The sequence below is a fragment of the Hyperolius riggenbachi genome, chromosome 1 (genome assembly GCF_040937935.1).
Source record: "Hyperolius riggenbachi isolate aHypRig1 chromosome 1, aHypRig1.pri, whole genome shotgun sequence".
Classification (NCBI taxonomy): domain Eukaryota; kingdom Metazoa; phylum Chordata; class Amphibia; order Anura; family Hyperoliidae; genus Hyperolius; species Hyperolius riggenbachi.
Window position 1 is genome coordinate 438,591,068 of NC_090646.1, and position 22,420 is coordinate 438,613,487.

The following is a 22,420-nucleotide window of genomic DNA, read 5'->3' on the forward strand; positions in this document are numbered from 1 at the left end:
ACATCAAATCACTACTTTTGTTGACATTTATAAGAAAATCCACATAAAAAAAGTAATCAATAGAAATACATCAGGACATACATCTGAATATACCATTTGGAGGTGTAGAAACTCTGGCAACAATTAACAATAAATTATATCTCAATAGATTTGGCTTGTAAGTACGAATCTACTAACCTTTCATCAAACTGCACTATGGGTTATATTTACTAACTACGGTTATCAGAATAACGTGCGTAAAGTCTCAACCAGACAATGAGTAGAGCAGAATGTAGTACATTACATGCAATGCATTACACTCTACTCATCGCTCGGTAAGACATTACGCATGTTATTCTGATTTCCACCAATTAGTAAATATACATGTTTCTATATGACTTAGGTTACTTCCACATTGGGGAGTTGTGCCGTGTTCCGTGGAAAAACAGAATCACAAACTCAATGGAGGGGAAAAGTTGCATCACAATTTATGCCTGCGGAGCTATGCAACGAAGCATACAGTACACAGAAAGTATGTTTCATCACAACTGTTAGCACATGCGTTAAGTGATAACGCACTGCAAGCATTACGTTATTGACAATGGATCCATCACAATGCTAACTGTGTGAACAGAAACATTACAATATAATTGCATCACTTTAGCAATGCAAATGTGTTGTCTGATGCAACACACCAGCGTGGAAGTAGCCTAAAGCCAGGGCTACAACTTTTTATGATGTAATAGTTTTTTGAAGAAATTCTGCAATCTTCTGTGGATCACTTATGATATGATAAGGTAAGGACTCTCCAATGACTTTTCAACACTCAAATGGACAAAACTGTGTAATTTTAAATGTAAGGGCAAGATCCAACGCTTTTATACATGACGCTGTTTGTGTCTGTATCTTTTCAGTATAGCATACTGCATAGCTCAGAGCAGAAACTACTCCTACTCAATCTAAGATGGAGCTTTTGTTCAGAATGAACATCGCTATAAAATGCACAGAAGCAGAAGTGGACACACAAACCAAGATTCGGATCTCTCTCAAGGGGGCCACACAGGATACAATTTTTTTGTATTTATTTTCAATTACAGAAGTACAATAAATGTTTTTGATTAATTTTAACATTAAAAAAATCTGACCTATGCATCACACACACCTGTGTACAATTTTTTCCTAATAATGACAAAAAAAATTACTGAAAACTTTTAAAAAATTGCTTGGGGGTCTATAAATCAAGAAATTGACACTTTTTCCTACACCAAAACATCTGCTGAAAAATTGCACAAAAATTTCCACCACTCCTGATCGAGTTTTATAAAAAAGAAAAAAAAAAAAGAAAGGGAAATGTCATCAAATTTCTCGCCCAAATACAAAAAAGAGATTTTGAATTTTTCTGTCCAAACAATATTTTTTATCGAATTTTATTGTATCGTGTGTGGCCAGCCACCTTAAAGCAAACCTAAAGTCAAGTAAAAAAAAAGGCAGTTTTACTTGGACGTCTCTGGTGACGGGAGCGTGAACAAGGACGTGCACGGCGACAGCCACGCAGGCGCAGTGGTCATTGACTGGCCATTTGGGGGAAAACAAAACTTAGGGGACCGGAGGGTTGTGAGGTAGTCGTGGGCACAGGGCAACTGCAGGGGGCCAGTAGAAGCCCCAGGTAAGTAAAACTGCCTGCTTTTACTAGACATTAGCTCCCATAAAGAAGACACAGACATCTGCGGTAAGTTTGCTTTCACAAAATTAATTTATTCATTTCACATAGCATACAGGATTTTAACCTTCTGCCGCCCGCATCACGGCAATGGGCAGCCCCAGGACCGCCTAACGCCGATTGGCGGAAAGTCCTGGGGCTGTAATTTGCATGAGATTGTGCATGCTGCGCGCGCATCTCATGCTCGGAGAGCGGAGCTCTGCCCCGCCTTCAGTCTTAGAGCGGCTATTGCCGCTCGGGAGACTGTTAGACGGCGATCACGCCGTCTATTTACTAGAGACACGGCTGTCCCCATGGGGGACAAGAGAGCGATCGGCTCTCATAGGCAGAAGCCTATGACAGCCGATCGCCATAATTGCCTGGCTGTGGGGAGGGAAGAAATTTAACCACTTGCCGACCGCGCACTCATAACGCGCGTCGGCAAAGTGGCAGCTGCAGGACCAGCGACGCAGTATTGCGTCGCCAGCTGCAGGCTGATTAATCAGGAAGTAGCCGCTTGTGCGAGCGGCTGCTTCCTGTCAATTCACGGCGGGGGGCTCCGATGGCGGCTCGCAGGCTAAATGTAAACACAAGCGGAAATAATCCGCTTTGTCTACATTTGTACGGCGCTGCTGCGCAGCAGCGCCGTAAGGCAGATCGGCGATCCCCAGCCAATCAGCGGCCGGGGATCGCCGCCATGTGACAGGGGACGTCCCGTCACTGGCTGCACAGGACGGATAGCGTCCTGTGCAGCCCGGATCTCCAGGGGGGCCAGGTAGGAGAGGGAGGGGGAGGATTTCGCCGCGGAGGGGGGCTTTGAGGTGCCCCCCCCCGCAACACCCGCAGGCAGGAGCGATCAGACCCCCCCAGCACATCATCCCCCTAGTGGGGAAAAAAGGGGGGCGATCTGGTCGCTCTGCCTGCACGCTGATCTGTGCTGGGGGCTGCAGAGCCCACCCAGCACAGATCAGCTACAACAGCGCTGGTCGTTAAGGGGGGGTAAAGGGTGGGTCCTCAAGTGGTTAAAGAAACAGGGTTTTTTTCAACAAAAAAAACAAACAATAATATTTATTTAAAAAAAATAAACATGGGGGGAGCGATCAGACCCCACCAACAGAGAGCTCTGTTGGTGGGGAGCTCTGTTGGTGGGGAGAAAAGGGGGGGGGGGAATCGCTTGTGTGCTGAGTTGTGCGGCCCTGCAGCTTGGCCTTAAAGCTGCAGTGGCCAATTTAGCTAAAAATGGCCTGGTCACTAGGGGGGTTTAGCCCTGCAGTCCTCAAGTGGTTAAGGGAATCTGAACTAGGATTTTAAGGCTAATACGAAAGGGGTATTTTGAAGACCCTTGTACATATTAGCCAGGGCAGGGGTTGCTTACCTTTCTCCATTATCAGGACAACTGGACAACAGCATAAATCCCACCCACTATTACCAGTCATGCCACTGGGCAATGGAATATCCGAATAGCTGCTTTGTGACTTTGCCACCCACCCCTTGAAAGGTACCCCTCACCACCACTGCTGAAAAAGCATAACAAGAGGATAACTTGAACTGTTTGAGCACTAATCTGGTCTCTCTTTGCTCATTAAGAACAGCTATAGCTGGGTGACAGGGGGTTAGTACAACTAAACAAAAAACACACACCGGTCTTTTTTCTTTACTGTGAGCTGAATGTGCGGAGTACATTGGGAACCTTATGCTCAGTGGTACCTAAACTAAAAACCGCAGGGGCAGCATCAGATAATTAGTAGTGCTATTATCTCAAATTAGCATAATGTATCAATTAGGAAAGGATGGTTAATGGAGTTGCAATAATTATCAATAATTTATGCTATGGTTACATGACCTTACTGAATTTTAGTACATCAATCCTAAAACTCTCGCAAATACATTTCAAATAATCCCTGAAAAGAATGAACACAAAATAGTACAGCAGGTACTGTGCAGTTCTCTAGTAATACATAACCAAAGCCTCTATAGAAATTCCCCTCCCATACAAACCAAAAAGAAGTCATTGTGCTATTCTCAACATACAAAAGAGGAAAAGAACAGACAAAAAAAACTATAGTCAGCATGCAAAGTAAGAACAATGGTATTGTGCAGGTTTTCATGTGCACAAGTAAATAATACTTCACATACTTCCTGGAGTGAACTCGTTATCTATCAAATAATGTAGGCCTTTTACAGTCTGCCAAGAGAGAGAACCAACACCTCCACTGACGAGCTCTGTGCTCACTGCTACATGCTCAAAGATTAGACACAGGTTCAGCATCATTCCAAGGGCATACAATCTTTCTGGGCCTCAGAGCAATGTAGATCTCCAACTAGGGTTACTACCTATCAACATGTGGTATGAACAGTTTGGGAATGTAATTCTGCTTAAATGAGCTACAAATTTACTACACTTTCAATGGGGGCTATATGTGATGAACTTAACCATTCCTGAGTGCACATGAGAGGCTTGATAAAGTTGGGGGTCACATAAGTCTGCACATTGAATGAGCTTAAACACGGAAGCTGCACACAAATAAAGTACAGTGGTACAGTAAGCTACACTCACTTTTGACCATGCACACCACAAGTCATGAAGTTGTGCAGGTATGCTATAAATAAATCGACCAGTATTGTCAGCACCTTCCCTCTAAACACCCCTCAATGTGATTCAAAAGTTGTCGAGCCTAAATCTCCCCATAACCCCCCCCCCCCCCCCCAAAAAAAAAATAATTTGTAAAATTACTATGACACTACTGGCACCTAAAAACACCTATGTTGAGCATGGACTGCAACCCAAAATGGATCACCAAGTGTCAGCAATGATCCTGGCACATCCCCTCATGAGTCATGATCATTGATGATACCCCCTCAACATTATTGCTGCATTTTTCTTTGGAACAGAAATTGAAAGCTCGCTTTTATACCTGCATTGTGCGGTAAAAACGCTAACATTCTACAAGATACTGAGCCTTGCCATTTATATACACTGTGGGCCATTTTTTACACTTACTAAGTGACTAAGCTATTTACAGGTACTTAATGGGCAATTGTACACAAAAACTAGAAAAGCACCCCTATAGAAAACAGCACCACACTGACCCAAATGCGTAATAGAATAATCAATACATCTTCATTTAGACAACAACCATATTGAATAAAAACAATTAAAATCACCTGAGGGTGATCAGAGGAGTGTCAACCAAGTATAACACAATAATCCATTATAAATACAATAATATTCATACATAATTGGTCAGCTTGACCCTCCAAAAATTGATTATAAAAATAAAAATGTGATATTATTCTTATAAGGCACAAAAAAAGTTGATGAGAAAAGTGCATTGGTGCTAGCAGCATGTATGAAAAAATCAGGCTGAAGGGGCAATAAATGATGCAAGTAGTGTAGAACATGGAGAGAATGGAGTGGGGAAAATAATTCCACTCACAGGGCTCCTATGTAGCCAAAGAAAAGTGCTTGCTGTGCTAGCAGCAATGTAAGAAGAGAGCAGCGTTCTGAATTGAAAAAGTGCTTACGTGCTAAAGAAGTGTAGGAGGATCAAGGATGGCTGAGGGACACCGCTGCCAGAAGCCTTAATGCACCACGCGGGCCACGCTCCCGCTTCAGAAGAGGCTCAACTTAATGGGTAATATCGATTTATTTTTTGCCTTGGTAAATTTAGGGCTAAATTGACCCTACACAACAGAACTACTTAGCGCGCCTCTGACAGGCAAAATCTGCCCATGTTGATAGTAAACTTCAGAGCAGGGTAAAACCTGCTTTCCAGGTATCAAACTATGCAGAAATATTTTGTTTACATTCTTCTTGTCAATATATTTTGCCAAACTTTTCACTTTCTGTGAAGGGTGTATTTGGACAATAGGTCTGAAACGAGCTGAATATGCCACAGAAACGCATATTGTAACAATCGGTGTCAGCAACCAGAGAGAGAATCTGATCCTTGGCGATCCGCAGTATCCCCAAGAATACAGATATACCCGATTATTGAGGATCTGCGGAATCGTCAATAATCAGATATGTCTAACCTCTAGACACCTGAGAGAGTGTAAGTGTTTGGTGCAACAGTAACAAGCTCTGAGTAGGGACCACCAGAGGAGCTGGCAGCCTAAGACTCCTGAGGAATTCACCCCTGACAGTGGGTGATATTCCTGTAGCCTGTGGACCCCTGAGCGAGGGACCAAGGCTGGGTGCAGGAAGCACTGCTGCTAATATGCAAGGAATTGCCCTGAACTGGGCTAACGTAACACAGTAATAGCAATACTAGTCTGAGGTGTGAGGTCCGTAGTCACAACACCCTGGAACTAGTCTGGAGCATAACATAAATGATAATACAATTCCCTAGTCTTGGGTGTGAGCTCCGTGATCATCAACACCCTGGAACTAGTCTGGAATATAACACAAAGACAATACAGTTCCCTACTCTTGGGTGTGAGGGCCTTGATCTCAACACCCTGGAACTATGCTAGAGAATGCACGGAAGATATACATTATTCCTAGTCTGGGGTGTGAGGGCCTTGATCTCAACACCCTGGAACTGGTCTAACAAATAAACAGTACAAGGTAATCTGACTCAGTGTGAATTCCCAAGTCCTCTTGGTTCAAACACACTGTAAGATCTGACTATGGTCTGAATGCTTCCACAAGCGCACACCGCTGCATGCAAACCGCCGCGTTGGACGTGGAAACGGCCGCTTTGCTGTCAGGACATGCAGCGGCCTTTCCGCATTCCACCATACTACCAGACACGTGTCTATGCGTGCAAACCGCCGCGCTGGACGCGGAGTCAGCCGCCTTGCTCTTGACAGACGCGGCGGCTTTTCCGCGTTTTCTCACACATATGTTAGGAATATCAGTAAAATATTCTTGATATAATTTTTCAGCTTTGCGACACAGCCTTTGGTAGGTGATTTAGCACATATCCCCCTTTCTTCCTTTAGCCTACACAGTTTCCCTTAATGTAAATTCTGTTCCAGATGCCTAATGCTTAGCCCTAACTTAAATGCCTTCCAGCTGCCTATCCCTAGTCTAGCTCCCCTAAACCTAACCTCCTAACCATAACAACTTAAAACCAACCCTTTCTTTCCACACTGTAACACTCACTCTCCCTGTGTTCCAAAAAACAGGCTCCTCGTAATAAATATTTGTTGGTTGCTATGGGCAACAACACCACACCTTTGTTCAGCACCGTATCACAGAACCTGTGATAACTTGACATTTGTCACAGCAGCAGCAAAGGCGATAGAACTGATAGACATCTCCAAACTTTAAGGAGTTTATTTGGAAAAACAGATATACAGCCAAAATGCAGAAATGTACTTAACCACTTCACCACTGAGGGGTTTTACCCCTTGAACACCAGAGCAGTTTTCACCTTTTAGCGCTCCTTCCATTCATTCGTCTATAACTTTATTATTACTTATCGCAATGAAATGAACTATATCTTGTTTTTTTCGCCACCAATTAGGCTTTCTTTAGGTGGGACATTATGCCAAGAATTATTTTATTCTAAATGTGTTTTAATGGGAAAATAGGAAAAAATGTGGGAAAAAAAATTATTATTTTTCAGTTTTCGGCCATTATAGTTTTTAAATAATGCATGCTACTGTAATTAAAACCCATGAAATGTATTTGCCCACTTGTCCCGGTTATAAAACCGTTTAAATTATGTCCCTATCACAATGTTTGGCGCCAATATTTTATTTGGAAATAAAGGTGCATTTTTTTCAGTTTTGCATCCATCCCTAATTACAAGCCCATAGTTTATAAAGTAACAGTGTTATACACTCTTGACCTAAATATTTAAAAAGTTCAGTCCCTAAGGTAACTATTTATGTTTTTGTTTTCTTTTTGTATTTTTTTTTTAATTACAAAAAAAAATAATTGGGGAGTGTGGGAGGTAATGAGTTAATTTATTGTGTAAAACTAATGTATTTGTATATGTAAAATGCTTTAGGGTGTAGTTTCACTATTTGGCCACAAGATGGTCACAGTGAGTCTTTGTTCATGCGACCTGTAAGCGTCCGGAAGGACGCTTACAGGAAGCACTATGAGGCTGGGAAAATCACAATGATCACGCTGTTTCTCATAGAAGCAGCAGATCATTGCGGGGCTTAGATCAATGAACGGGAATTCCCGTTCATTGATCTCCGGGTGAGAGGGCGGCGTGCACGAGCAGCAGGAGCACGCGCACGAGCGGTGGGAGCACGGACAGCGGCGGTAGCGTGGGAGGTACGGATTTCTCCGTCCCTTGGTTTTATAAGGGTGGAAAAAGGGACGGAGAAATTCGTACCGCGGGGGGTAAAGTGATTAAGGGTGACTCCGCAAAGCAGGAATCTGAAGTTCATCTTAAGCGTGTCATGGCATCTTAAAACCAGTCTAGTACTGGTTTTAGGTTCGTCTTTATGTTGCCTCACCCTAAGACCAATGCAGCCTACGTACAAAGATATAGGTGTAGTAAAGCAGAAAGAGGAAATCGCAGGAAGGTAGAAATGACTAGAAGTGAGCTCTGTAGCTCTGGTGTGGCTTTTATACTAGCCTCTAAAGAGTTAAACTTTGACATCACCCGGCAGGGGCGGACCAGTCACAAATCACATCCGAAGCCTGCTATTTCCGAACTTTTTCGTTTTTTGTAGTTAACTGTTACAAAACCAAGTTCAGATGATGTTGGGTACCCACATTCTGTTGTCCCAATGTGCCTAATTGTTGAAAGACCTCTGTCATGCCTTGTATGTCTACACTGTTTTCTACTGCCATTCCAGCCCCCATGCCTCCCAAGATTGTATCTGCTAAATGCCGGGACCTTCTTCTGGCTACATTATTCCCTGTGGAATGTGCACAAGACATAAAAGCCTGTAAGTTAATCTGCTAAGTAATCAATTGAAGTGGAGCATCCATAGTAACTGGAGTAGCGCTCATTGGGAAAATTGTGTAGTGGATATGGGCCTTCAGGCTGCGTCTGTGTAGCCTTACTGTCTCCAAATCATTGCACTTGGGGAGGTGGAGAGAGTGATAGGGCAGAGCTACTTTGCAGCTTCTGCAATAAAGAAGATGGGGCACGGCCTAGAAGAAAAGTTAATTTGAGAAGATGAGCATTTTGGTATTAATATATTTGTAAACCTTGGCCCTCTTCCCCAAATGTGAGAACCTGTATGTAGAACAAAGCATGCAAAGGTCCACTTTAAGGTGCCATTTAACAGACTTAGCTTCAGCCAAATATCCTATCAGTTAGTCAAACTGAAAGAGAAGTAATACTTTATGTATATAAATGTTTAGCTGATACAATGCTCAGATTCAGGAAAGTTTACAGCTATATGACATATTGGTAAGTCAACTGTAATACGAATGTAAATGCAGGGGAAGAAAAAACAACTTTTAATTTGTAACTGTGTTTTCTAGGCATACTGTCAAAAAATACCAACTCAACAATGACTTGTTTATGTGAGGATGGAACCCTGAATTACTTACCTTGTTATTTGAGTTCTTGTGTTGAAATCCAGAGACCTCATGGACCGCAGAACCTCTATGCATCCCAAGTACTGTAAATAGATTGTAGGTAAAGTTAAGTAAACATAAGAAGTATTACTGAGTATTTACTGTGAAAGCTAAAAACAAGAATGAAACACCAGCAAAGATTGTTACTGCAAATGGCCTGATCAAGTTGGTTCACGAAATGCTGTTGAAAACAAAGAAAACCCAGAGAATCCCCATGAGGAGATGGACTGGCCCAAAACCTGTCGGTTCTGTCAGATTTTAACTGCCTACTTTTTTGGCGATAGTGGTACTTTAACATCATGGTCTTCCACAAAATGTGCAAAATTATGACTTGTACTACCCATCACAATCAATTAAATATTAGTACAGTGTAACTATTCTCATTAAAGCTCCAACTCCAGAAACATGTATTTTCTTTGTCCTACGTATACATTTCACTACTGAGCGTTGATTAGGTGATGGCAAATAAAAATAAATCATTTTTATATTAAACCTGTAGGGGGTACTTACCTCGGGAGGGGGAAGCCTCTGGATCCTAATGAGGCTTCCCCCATCCTCCGCGGCCAGCTCATTCCATCACTGGTTCCCCCACAGCTACCTAGACCAAAATATTTACAACCAGCAGTGCGTGCAGTGCATAGACTTTCATGTTACCATTCAGACTGCAGTGAGCGTTCTGTGCATTGTGTTGTAACGCGGCATGTAACATCCTAGCGCACTATGCCCGCATTTCCCATTGTGGTCAATCAAAGCCGGCCACATTCACGATGTAGCACACTACAACGCTTGCTTCTGTGCATCACAACGCATGCAAGAAATCATGTTTGTGCATTCTTGTCCCGTCTGAATGAGTACTAATGGCCCTCCCCCTACCCCAGTGACTGCACAATGCAGTACACTTTCATTGACTCACAAAGCTGATCCCTCCACTCTCACTGCGGGGCATATGCATATATATTCACTTTTTCTCCTGAGTTTTCTCCTATGAGATCATTTTTCATCTTTTAAAATTCATCAATCACCAATTTAAAATAATATCATAGCACTTTGCAATGGGAAAATTACCAAAAAGTAGGAGAAAACGTACTGTCAAAATTATTTTGAGTATTTGTTTGCTTGCTGGTGGCTTAAAAGGCATTTTATTTACAAGTTGTGAAAATATCACCTAGGAGAAAACTCAGGAAAGAATGTGTACTGCAAATGGCCACATGAATGCAAAGGCAGTGTACAGTGAAATTATATTTCATAAATATATATTAAGATTAAATTATGTTTTTTTCTTTCTTTTGAGTGATAGTCTGTTTTCTTCATTTTATTGTGTATTTGTTATTGTTGTGCTTTTATATATTGCTGACATTTTCTGCAGCCCTTTGCAGATTATGCAGTCATGTCCCTAACTATCCCTAAGAGAAGCTCTCAAACCTTCCTTACTAGGCATGAGTGAGAATGATTCAGTGAAAAGCGAAATCATCCCAGAGTGCGAGGGGGTTTCAGGCTGTGGGTTCATTCACCATGACTGCCGCCTCCCTTTGGATGCGTTCCATGCTGCTCTACAGCTTTTTACATTTCGGCCTTCACAGTGGAACACTCAGGGAAAATTTCACTTTATGCAAAATCACTCTTGCTCATCCCTATTCCCTACCACAGTCATTGTGTTAAGGCTCTACTGTAGACTAAACTAAGGCAAATTTTGTGGGGAAACAAACTAACTTATCTGTATGTTTTGGGATTTGGAAATGGCTTTTAGTGGTTTTCAGCCACTTTGTACCTCATGCTTATTGCCTGATTTACTGATATAATTATTGTTATGCTTATTTAAACATTATATAAGACAGGTGATCCACTTATTGTGAGATGTATGTTTTTTTTTTTACAAACTTTTATGGTTTTAATTATGTGTAACTTGTTGTTTAATAAATTTATATTTTTTGATGACACATATATGTGAATCTATTTATTCAGATATATTACCAGACTAGCTACCTACACTGGAAATACTGGAGGCACCTACCTGACTAACTTATACTGGGAGCAACTATACTGGCTACCTACACTGGAAATACTGGAGGCACCTACCTGACTAACTTATACTGGGAGCAACTATACTGGCTACCTACACTGGAAATACTGGAGGCACCTACCTGACTAACTTATACTGGGGGCAACTATACTGGCTACCTACATTGAAAATACTGGAGGCACCTACTTGGCTAACTTATACTGGGAGCAACTATACTGGCTACCTACACTGGAAATACTGGAGGCACCTACCTGAATAACTTATACTGGGGGCAACTATACTGGCTACCTACACTGGAAATACTGGAGGCACCTACCTGGCTAACCTATACTGGGCACAACTATACTGGCTACCTACACTGGAAATACTGGAGACACCTACCTGACTAACTTATACTGGGGGCAACTATACTGGCTACCTACACTGGAAATACTGGCGGCACCTACCTGGCTAACCTATACTGGGGGCAACTATACTGGCAACCTACACTGGAAATACTGGAGGCACCTACCTGGCTAACCTATACTGGGGGAAACTATACTGGCTACCTACACTGGAAATACTGGAGACACCTACCTGACTAACTTATACTGGGAGCAACTATACTGGCTACCTACACTGGAAATACTGGAGGCACCTACCTGACTAACTTATACTGGGGGCAACTATACTGGCTACCTACATTGTAAATACTGGAGGCACCTACTTGGCTAACTTATACTGGGAGCAACTATAAGACAAGACAAAACAAATAACATTTATATTGCGCTTTTCTCCTTGCGGACTCAAAGCGCCAGAGCAGAGCAGCAGCCACTAGGGTGCGCTCTATTGGCAGTAGCAGTGTAAGGGAGACTTGCCAAAGGACTCCTACTGAATTAGTGCTGGCTTACTGAACAGGCAGAGCCGAGATTCGAACCCTGGTCTCCTGTGTCAGAGGCAGAGCCCTTAGCCATTACACCATCAGCCAACTGCCTACACTATACTGGCTACCTACACTGGAAATACTGGAGGCACCTACCTGACTAACTTATACTGGAGGCAACTATACTGGCTACCTACACTGGAAATACTGGAGGCACCTACCTGGCTAACCTATACTGGGCGCAACTATACTGGCTACCTACACTGGAAATACTGGAGACACCTACCTGACTAACTTATACTGGGGGCAACTATACTGGCTACCTACACTGGAAATACTGGCAGCACCTACCTGGCTAACCTATACTGGGGGCAACAATACTGGCTACCTACACTGGAAATACTGCAGGCACCTACCTGGCTAACCTATACTGGGGGCAACTATACTGGCTACCTACACTGGAGGCACCTACTGGGCTAGCCTATACTGGGGGCTACCTATACTGGGGCACCTGCGCAATTTAGCCTAAAAACTGCCCTGTTATATACAAGCTGGTCGCCCTTCGTTGCCCGGGTATGTAATTGGCTAGTGTTAGCTCTGTCCACTTTTCCTAATCCTAACACACAATTACTCAATGATGACCTAGTTTGTGAGCTTTGCGGTCTTTGGCATCAATAATTGGCATTGAAATGAAATAAATCTAACTGGCTGTGGCTCCACTCCTTTGAAAATCAATAGGTGAATTGTGATTAGCTTTTGTAGGCTCCACCCACTTTTCTGAATATTAATCCCAGCTACCCAGTGACCAACTGTGCAAAGTTTAAGAACCCTGCCATTGACAGACAGTGTAAGAATGGCTGCAGTTTACATTCTGGCAGTTAAATTTGTATTTTTCTCCACCCACTGATGTCCTAATGTTTCCCGGGTATGTATTTGGCTGCTGTTGGCTGTGGCCACTTTTTCTAACCCTAACACACAATTGTCAATAGTCAATGACCAAGTTTGTGAGATTTGTGGTCTTTGGCATGAATAATTTTCATTGAAATGAAACACATCTGATTTGCTGTTTGTGGCCCCACCCCTTTTCTAAATATTTAACCCCAGTCACCCAATGATCAACTGTACCAGGTTTGAGGCTTGTGCCATTAACAGTGCAAAAATGGCAGCAATTAAATATTTGCCTTGAAAATCAATAGGTGAATTGTGATTGTTTTTTGTAGGTTCCACCCACTTTTCTGAATATTAATCCCAGTCACCCAGTGACCAACTGTGCAAAGTTTTAGAACCCTACAATTAATAGTGTAAGAATGGCTGCAGTTTATATTTTCCCAGTGAGATTTGTGCTTGTCTCCGCCCACTGAAGACTCAGCATTGCCCAGGTATGTATTTGGCTGGTGCTGGCTCCGCCCACTTTTTCTAACCCTAACATACAACTACTTAATGACCAAGTTTGTGAGCTTTGCGGCCTTTGGCATCAATCATTTGCATTGAAATAAAATAAATCTGATTGGCTGTGGCTCCACCCCTTTTCTGAATTTGAACCCTAATCACCCAATGGCCAACTGTACCAGGTACAGGTGATTAACAGTGCAAGAATGGCATCAATTAAATATTCCACTTAAAGATTAATAGGTGGATTTTGATTGGCTTTTGTAGGCTCCACCCACTTTTCTGAATATTAATCTCATTCACCCAGTGACCAACCGTGCAAAGTTTGAGAACCCTACCATTAATAGTGTAAGAATTGCTGCAGTTTACATTTTCTCAGTGAAATTTTATTTGTCTCCGCCTACTGATGACCCAGCATTGCCCGATTATGTATTTGGCTGGTGTTGGCTGTGCCCACTTTTCCTAACCCTAACACACAATTACTCAATGACCAAGTTTGTGAGCTTTGCGGTCTTTGGCATCAATAACCTGCATTAAAATGAAACAAATCAGATTGGCTGTTTGGGGCTCCACCCCCTTATATAAATTTAAACCCCAGTCACGCAATGATCAACTGTACCAGGTTTGAGGCTTGTGCCATTAACAGTGCAAGAATGGCAGCAATGAAATATTCCCCTGAAAAATCAATAGGTAATTTTTGATTTTTTTTGTAGGCTCCACCCACTTTTCTGAATATTAACCCCAGTCACCCAGTAACCAACTGTGCAAAGTTTGAGAACCCTACCATTAACAGTGTAAGAATGGCTGTTGTTTATATTTTTCCAGTAAAATTTGTATTTGTCTCCGCCCACTTATGACCCTGCATTGCCCGCTTATGTATTTGGCTGGTGTTGGCTGTGCCCACTTTCCTAACCCTAACACACAATTCATCAATTACTCAATTACCAAGTTTGTGAGTGGCAACAATAATTTGCATTGGAATAAAACAAATCTGATTGGCTATTTGTGGCTCCACCCCCTTTCTGAAATTGAACCCCAGTCACCCAATGATCAACTATACCAGGTTTGAGGCTTGTGCCATTAACAGTGCAAAAATGGCAGAAATGTAAATATTCCCCTTGAAAATCAGTAGGTGAATTTTGATTGGCTTTTATAGGCTCCAACCACTTTCCTGAATAATAATCCTAGTCACCCAACGACCAACTGTGCAAAGTTTGAGAACCCTACCATTAACAGTGTAAGAAAAACAAAAGTTTGCTTTCTTAAAACAGAAAGAATTTGCAATAATTCAGGTTGGAGTGAGCTTGAGATGTCTCCCAGTGCATCACTGATGAATATATGCAAATTTACCATTGATACCCTTAGAAGCTAAACACACCTCCAGAACCGCTGGAATGCAATGATGTGTCAGCTTGTTACTTTGTACAGAGCCATAATAATCCAACATGCATACAGACTGTTTTGGATTGTTTGATCCTCATTAGTGCATGGCATAGATTAATTTGGCTCTATGCAGTAGGGCTTGTAACACCGAGAGGTACAGACTAACCAGCAAGGTCATGGTGACCCAGAACTCATTGGAGTGTGTAAGGGACTACAATGGTCCTAAAAGCCCCCTTACTAAGATGTTAAGAAAAACAAAAGTTTGCTTTCTTAACCACTTAAGCCCGAAGGGTTGAAATTTTTTTACATCCGAACAACTTTCACCCCCCATTCATTTGCCAATAACTTTATCACTACTCATCACAATTAATTGATCTATATCTTGTTTTTTCCGCCACCAATTAGGCTTTCTGTGGGTGGTATATTTTGCTAAGAGCCACTTTACTGTAAATGCATTTTAACAGGAAGAATAAGAAAAAAATGGAAAAAATTCATTATTTCTCAGTTTTCAGCCATTATAGTTTTAAAATAATACATGCCTCCATAAATAAAACTCACGTATTGTATTTGCCCATATGCCCCGGGTATTTCACCATTAAAATTATGTCCCTATCACAATGTATGGCGACAATATTTTATTTGGAAATAAAGGTGCATTTTTTCCGTTTTGCGTCCATCACTGTTTAGAAGCCCATAATTTATTAAATCATATTGATATACTCCTTTGACATGCATATTTAAAAAGTTCAGACCCTTAGGTAACTATTTATGGTTTTTTGTTTTTTTTTATTATTGTAATTTTTTTTTTTTTTTAATGTAAACTTGTATGTGGGTATTTTTTGGTGTGGGAGGTAAACAGGGTTTTTTTTAATATATGTATATGTTTAGTTTGAAAACTATTTTTTTTTTTGGGTGTAATTAGCTATTTGGCCACAAGATGGCCAGAATCAAAAAGTCCTGGGAGCGATCGATCTCGCTCCCAGGCAGAAGAAAGGAGCCCAGAGCTCAGAAAAGCCGCAGCATCTGAAGAGATGCTGTCGGCTTTTCTCCGGGGGGGTCCGATCAGCTAAAGGGATTTATAATCCCTTTCACTGATCGGTGGGATAGCGGCCCGCAGCGGGGGCGCGCACGGGGGGGCCCGCGGGAGCGCGCGCGACCCGCGGGAGTGCGCGCAGCCCAACTGGACGAGAAATCTCGTCCAGTTGGGCTTAAGTGGTTAAAACAGAAAGAATTTGCGATAATTCAGGTTGGAGTGAGCTTGAGATGTCTCCCAGGCACCACTGCTGAATATATGCAAATTAACTATTGTACCCTTAGAAGCTAAACACACCTCCAGTGTAACAGTGTAAGAATGGCTGCAGTTTACATTTTCCAGTGAAATTTGTATTTGTCTCTTTTTGATTATGGGAATAAAAAGTATCCTATACTTTATTCCAGGTAATGTACTATGTGTGTGCCAAATTTCATTCAAATCTGTTCAGCCGTTTTTGCGTGATCGAATAACAAACATCCAAACATCCGAACTTTCCCATTTATTATATTAGTAGGATTCATTTCATTAGAGGGCTCTTTTTCTTTAATGTGGAGAGTTCTGATATGAATCAGAGACCCAGTGCTGCAAGGCGAGAATTCAGTATGCCACCATCACTGGACATGAGTGAATCAGTAAAGTTATTTTGTCTATATATGGGCACCCATCACATAGCAGCAAAAACAAAGGACCAAAAGCCGCAGCACTGACCCCAATCCTAATTAACAGTAAATCCAATTATTGTTTCCGAAAGAAAAACAATATTACACTTGTGAATTCAGTATACTACCACCACTATGAAGTGTCGGATGTTACTAAAAGTCATTATACTTAGTCTCTCAATGCAGATCCTGAATGCTACACTTGTACCATATAGCAATGCTAATTCCTAGGTTACTCAAGCTAGGGTCACAGTGCTTATGGTAATTCCCAAACCCAGATGCTTTGAAATTAGCATAAGCCCCCCCCCCCTCCACACACATACACTCACACACAGCATGCCCCTCTCCCAATGTTCCCCCTGCTGGACAGGAAGTACGTCACTGGGATTCCTGGGTTTCTAGGCCCCATTGCCTTGTTATTGCGTTACCCTGCAGTAAAACAGGGTAACGCAATGCAGCTTTGCAAAACAAATATAAAAGAGCATGTGTCTTTTTCAGCTAAAAGCTTAACACATATGCTTTACTGAATGAATGCTATCCTTCCTGTAGCTCCTACCTAGTGGCTTCTCAGCATCCTTCACATCAGGCCAGGTGACATGCCAGGAGCCGTGCACGTATGCCAGAAAGCTGAAGGGAGTTGCATGAAGGGTAGAAGACGCTCGGTAAGTATTTTCTACACTACAATGTTCTGCAAACCCCCCAAACCACTGTCCCCATTATCCCCCTCAGGTATGCCGGTTACTTGAGACTTCCGATTGCCTGAGTTAGGGATAACCGGGAGTTTGCTGTGCTTAGGTTTGGGGGTTGTCAATAATGCCATAATGCCCTCATAAAAAGAAGAAATAGCACCCTTCCCACCTGTCCCCCTCCTCACAAATGCATTCAAACAGGGATGAGGATCTGATCTCCCACTGAGGTCGTCAGTAATGCCTAATTTGCAAGTACTGTGACGTTCCGATTCAGGAATGTCCTTAGTAAACCTCCGATGCTTAAAAGGTATAAATAAAACACTGATTCAGAATATATTGGAAAAGTGCAAAATCGTTAGTGACCAACCAGGAACATTATTTAGGCTCTGTAAAGGCAGGAGGGGAGTCGGGGTTACCCACTTATATTGAGATCTGAGATATGTGGGGAGGGGCCTGGGAGAATTTACGCTTCCACAGAGATAAGCTAAAGGATACAACTTTATTAATGGCTTGATGGGGTCTGCTAATATCTTTTTGGGAGGACACTTTTCCACAATATAAAGGGAAATAACATTTATGAAGGCGTTACCAGGATAATGGTCTCCAATGACAAATAAAAACTTTTGCCCATATGCCAACTGTTATGGGAAAATAAAATAAAGGGAAATCTATGGCTGCAGGGAAATCAAATATAATACAATCTGAATGAGCTTCAAACTGTTCCACCCTCTGTTCCACTATCCTATACTGCCCAGTTCCGGTCTATGTATAAAACATGCCTTTGGTTTGGTGCAGTGATTTCCTATATGGCACTTGAAGACAAGTCAATACCTGAGTTTGGAGCAATTACTGACAAGTATACTTTTATTAGATTGACAGTACAGCCCCTTTATTTTGTCATCTCTAGAACATTCTGAAAATATTTGGAAATGTAAGTTGTAGGGCAGAGGGCCCCTTTTTACAGTAAAATGGTTTGAAGGCCCAAGTTTGACTGTGATCTGCAAAGTCACCTGGAATAAACATTACATACTTTTTTATGACAGTGTAGGTTTCTATAACCTAGAAGACTGAATGAGGGATTCCCTGCTAGGCAAAATTGTGCTAGATGTATACCTACTCAGTGGTAAGTTTCCATACAATACTGGCTGACCACGTAAGGGTTTTCTAGAACCTCATTCAGTCTCCAAATATGAAAGTGATCTATGTTTAAAAGCCCAGCTATGCCACCATCCCCCTAGACCTGCCCCCACTACCCATTTCAGTCCTCCTATTCTCCAGACCACCTCCTAAAGTGGAATCTGCAACACAGAACCTCTTCATATTATAGTGATGATCCACTACTGGATCACTTTAATGGCAAGCTGGTGTTTCTAACTCACATAAAGGATGCTGAGACGTAGGCTCCTTTTCACAGTCTAAGGCCTAAAATACAGTACCATGGAACATAATTTTAATACAAAAAAGGCATCTAACAGTCTAAACATAAATAGGCAGCTAATGCTCAAACATATTCATTGTTCACCTCTGAAACCAGTTCATTTTGTGTTCATTCTTCATTTTTACAGGTAACAAGTTTCAGCTTTTTTTTTACCGTTAAAAATACATGCCATATTTACAGATTACACCACTATGTTTACCCTGGATAAGTCATGTGATTTTCACCTTTAGTTATGTGAAGACACTTCCCCCACTTGAGTTCCCAAATTACCCTTAGAAAGAAATATTTTACTGTTCACCATATACATGCTGCCACTTGGAGAAATCATACATAAACATGGCCTGACATATCATTGCTATGCTGATGACACCCAGCTATATTTGTCATTCAAACCTGACGTCACAGACCCTACTCCACAAATAAACGCATGCTTAGCTGAGCTTCAGGAGTGGATGAATAATAATTGGCTAAAACTTAATGCTGACAAAACTGAGGTTCTTGTTATCGAGGGCCAGGGCTCAACAGCAAAGCAGCCCCAGTCTCAACCAACACCGCTAAGGATAGGGAGCTCAGACCTGAACAACTCAGACTGTGTGCGCAGCCTGGGAGTACTGATTGATCGGAAATTAAGCTTCAGGAATCAAATCTCAGCTGTTGTGAAACATTCCTTCTTTCACCTAAGGAATATTGCAAGGATTAAACACCTAATTCCTTCAGAGGATCTTCCAACCCTAGTTCATGCCTTCGTCACATCAAGGTTAGACTACTGCAACGTCCTCTACACAGGCCTGCATAAGAAAGACTTACGCCGCCTGCAATTAGTACAGAATGCCGCCGCAAGGCTGTTAACGAGCCAACCCCGCCATTGCCACATAACACCAACCCTGAGCTCACTCCACTGGCTACCGATAAAATGGAGAATTCTGTTTAAGATTGGCTTACTGACATTCAAATCCTTGCACAATCTGGGCCCTGGATACCTGAAGGACTTGTTGCAACTACATCACACCCCCCACAATCTTAGATCAAAAGGACGTAACACCTTGGTCACCCCCAGAGTCCACCTCAAAACCTTTGGAGACAGAGCCTTTTGTCATGCTGCCCCTACACTTTGGAACTCCCTGCCACACCCAATCAGGACAGCCCCATCCCTGGAAACATTTAAGTCTAAACTGAAAACCTACCTTTTCAGTCTGGCATTCATGAACATCTGACTATCTCCTCTGTAACACAACCCAGCCTGAAACCCTGTATTAATCTGAGACACAGCTATGCGCTTTGAGTCCTATGGGAGAAAAGCGCTTTACAAATATTATTGTATTGTATTGTATATTAAAAGTGCCCCAGTAATTCAGGCCATTTTTCATACTATTTTGTATGAACCTCCAGGCAAGGCCGCCGTTAGGTACAAGTAAAGCAGGTGGCGGCATCTGTCTCTCTATACTGAGCTGAGGCTCGGGAGGGGGGGGGGGGGTTGGGCAGGACATTTGAGTACCTACACTGGGCTGGGGGGCATCTGACTAACTACACGAGGCGGGGGGGGGGCATATGACTACCTACACTGTGCTGGGGCTAATGCATGAACCAAGAGAAACACAATGACCAGAAAATGTATATATTTTTCTAGCCACTTTATTACTAGGTATGTCTTGCTGGTACTGAGTATGACCTTTTTTGCCATCAGAACTGCCTTAATTCTTCATGGAATTCCTCAGAGATTTTTGGTCCATATTGTCATGATAGCATCATGCAGTTAGCTCTTCCCACATCATGTGATGGCTACGCCCATTTTTTACCACTCCCTTCCGGGGAGAGGGCACCAATTATGTACCACTTTAGCAGCAACCCTGCCTCCGGGTGTTCCTCTGCCACCCCTTTACAGTAAGTATTCTACTTTTTTTTATGTCTATGTTTTAATGTCTAGCCATTAGGAGTACAGGGAAAACTTCTGTACTGGATTTCCATACACTGGTCGATTTCAGCCATTTATCGATTGATCGATTCTATAGAATCAATCGATCAGAAATCGATACTTTTAAATCTATCAATTGATCGATTTGTGGCCAATTTCGCCGGTTTTGATCTATCTGACAGGATGGTAAATCTAGGTCGGTCTGCTGCTGGTAGCAGATCCATGGCCCATAGAGTTGCATTGGATCTAATGGTCCAATAATGCACTTAGGTAGATTTCCAATAGATTTCATTCTGAAATCTATTGGAAATCTGTTCCTAGGGTGTGGCACACATCAGATAGATTACCGTCAGATGCAGATCTATCTATATTTAATAAAATAAATGTTCCAATAAAAACACTAGTTGGTGTAAACACGAGATTAAAGGATACCCGAAGTGACATGTGACATGATGAGATAGACATGGGTATGTACAGTGCCTAGCACACAAATAACTATGCTGTGTTCCTTTTTTTCTTTCTCTGTCTGAAAGAGTTAAATATCAGATATGTAAGTGGCTGACTCAGTCCTGACTCAGACAGGAGGTGACTACAGTGTGACCCTCACTGATAAGAAATTCCAACTATAAAACACTTTCCTAGCAGAAAATGGCTTCTGAGAGCAAGAAAGAGGTAAAAAGGGGAATTTCTTATCAGTGAGGGTCACACTGTAGTTACTTCCTGTCAGGACTGAGTCAGCCACTTACATACCTGATATTTAACACTTTCAGGCATAGAAAGAAAAAAAGGAACACAGCATAGTTATTTGTGTGCTAGGCACTGTACATACCCATGCCTTCTTCATCATGTCACATGTCACTTCGGGTATCCTTTAATTGCTATGGCTGAACTTGCAGAGGGTAAAGTGATCATAATTGGTATCATAAACTGAGATGTGGATCTGCAAATGGTGCAGAATGTTCATTAAATATATATATATATATATATATATATATATATATATATATATATATATATATACACACAACTAAAGTGAATCCATAATAGCGGCACTTCCCATGTGAAAATTAGGAAGGGTGAAAAATGTTTAAAAAAAAATGAAAAAAATTACCAGTATTTATTTTTGCCATTTACATAATTACCCTATAAAATACTTTATGGAAAAATATTACACAGAAAAAGCCTAAATTGCCCTGATAAAAAAAACAATGTGTCACTGATGATCATAAGTATTGAAAAGCTTATTGTTGTATCAATATTACACAGCTAAAATGTTCAAATTGACAGGAACTTGAGTGGGTTAAAGAGCTGCAAGTATGTGTCTAATTAATGTTCAGACAGTTCGTAGGAAGGCCACTGTGGAACGCTCCAGGCCGCGTGAGTGTGATCAAGGAAGTGTGCAGCCTAAGCCCTGCATGCACAGTTGCCCACTATTGGCAATTTTTCAGAGGAGCATAGTGGCACAATGGAGCAGACCAGGAGGAAACAAAGCAACCCATAAGGCTACAGGGGCTGAAAGGAGACCCAGGTAAGTAAAATAGAACTTGTTCCCTCATCTCAGGTTTACTTTAATTTAAATACAGTACTTATTTGAGCTTGCACTGAGCTCTTATAAACATTTCCCTATGGATATTTTTATTAGTGGAAATCCATACATGCTTTTTTGTTTGTTTGTTTAAAGGACAGCTGTTACCTTTAAAAACAAAGAAAGTTAGATACTCACCTAAGAGGATGGTACTCTCTGCATGCCCTCGTTCTACTGCCGGGCCCCCGTTTAAAACTCCAGCCAGCTTCATCTTCAGGTGCACAGTGTGGAACCTGTTCATCTTCTAAAGTACAGGAGTCCCCAGTATGTC

The 22,420-nt window shown here is 41.9% G+C and overlaps 1 protein-coding gene across 4 annotated transcripts in view; it reads right to left on the reverse strand.

Annotated features, from left to right (window-relative positions):
• Window positions 1–22,420, reverse strand: part of SHC3 (SHC adaptor protein 3) — a 152,673-nt gene that overhangs the window by 76,389 nt on the left and 53,864 nt on the right. For all 4 annotated transcript variants that reach the window (XM_068237784.1, XM_068237764.1, XM_068237773.1 and 1 more), the window contains one exon: window positions 9,153–9,223. In XM_068237784.1, coding sequence (XP_068093885.1) covers window positions 9,153–9,223 — 71 coding nt within the window. The remainder of the gene's footprint in view (window positions 1–9,152; window positions 9,224–22,420) is intronic.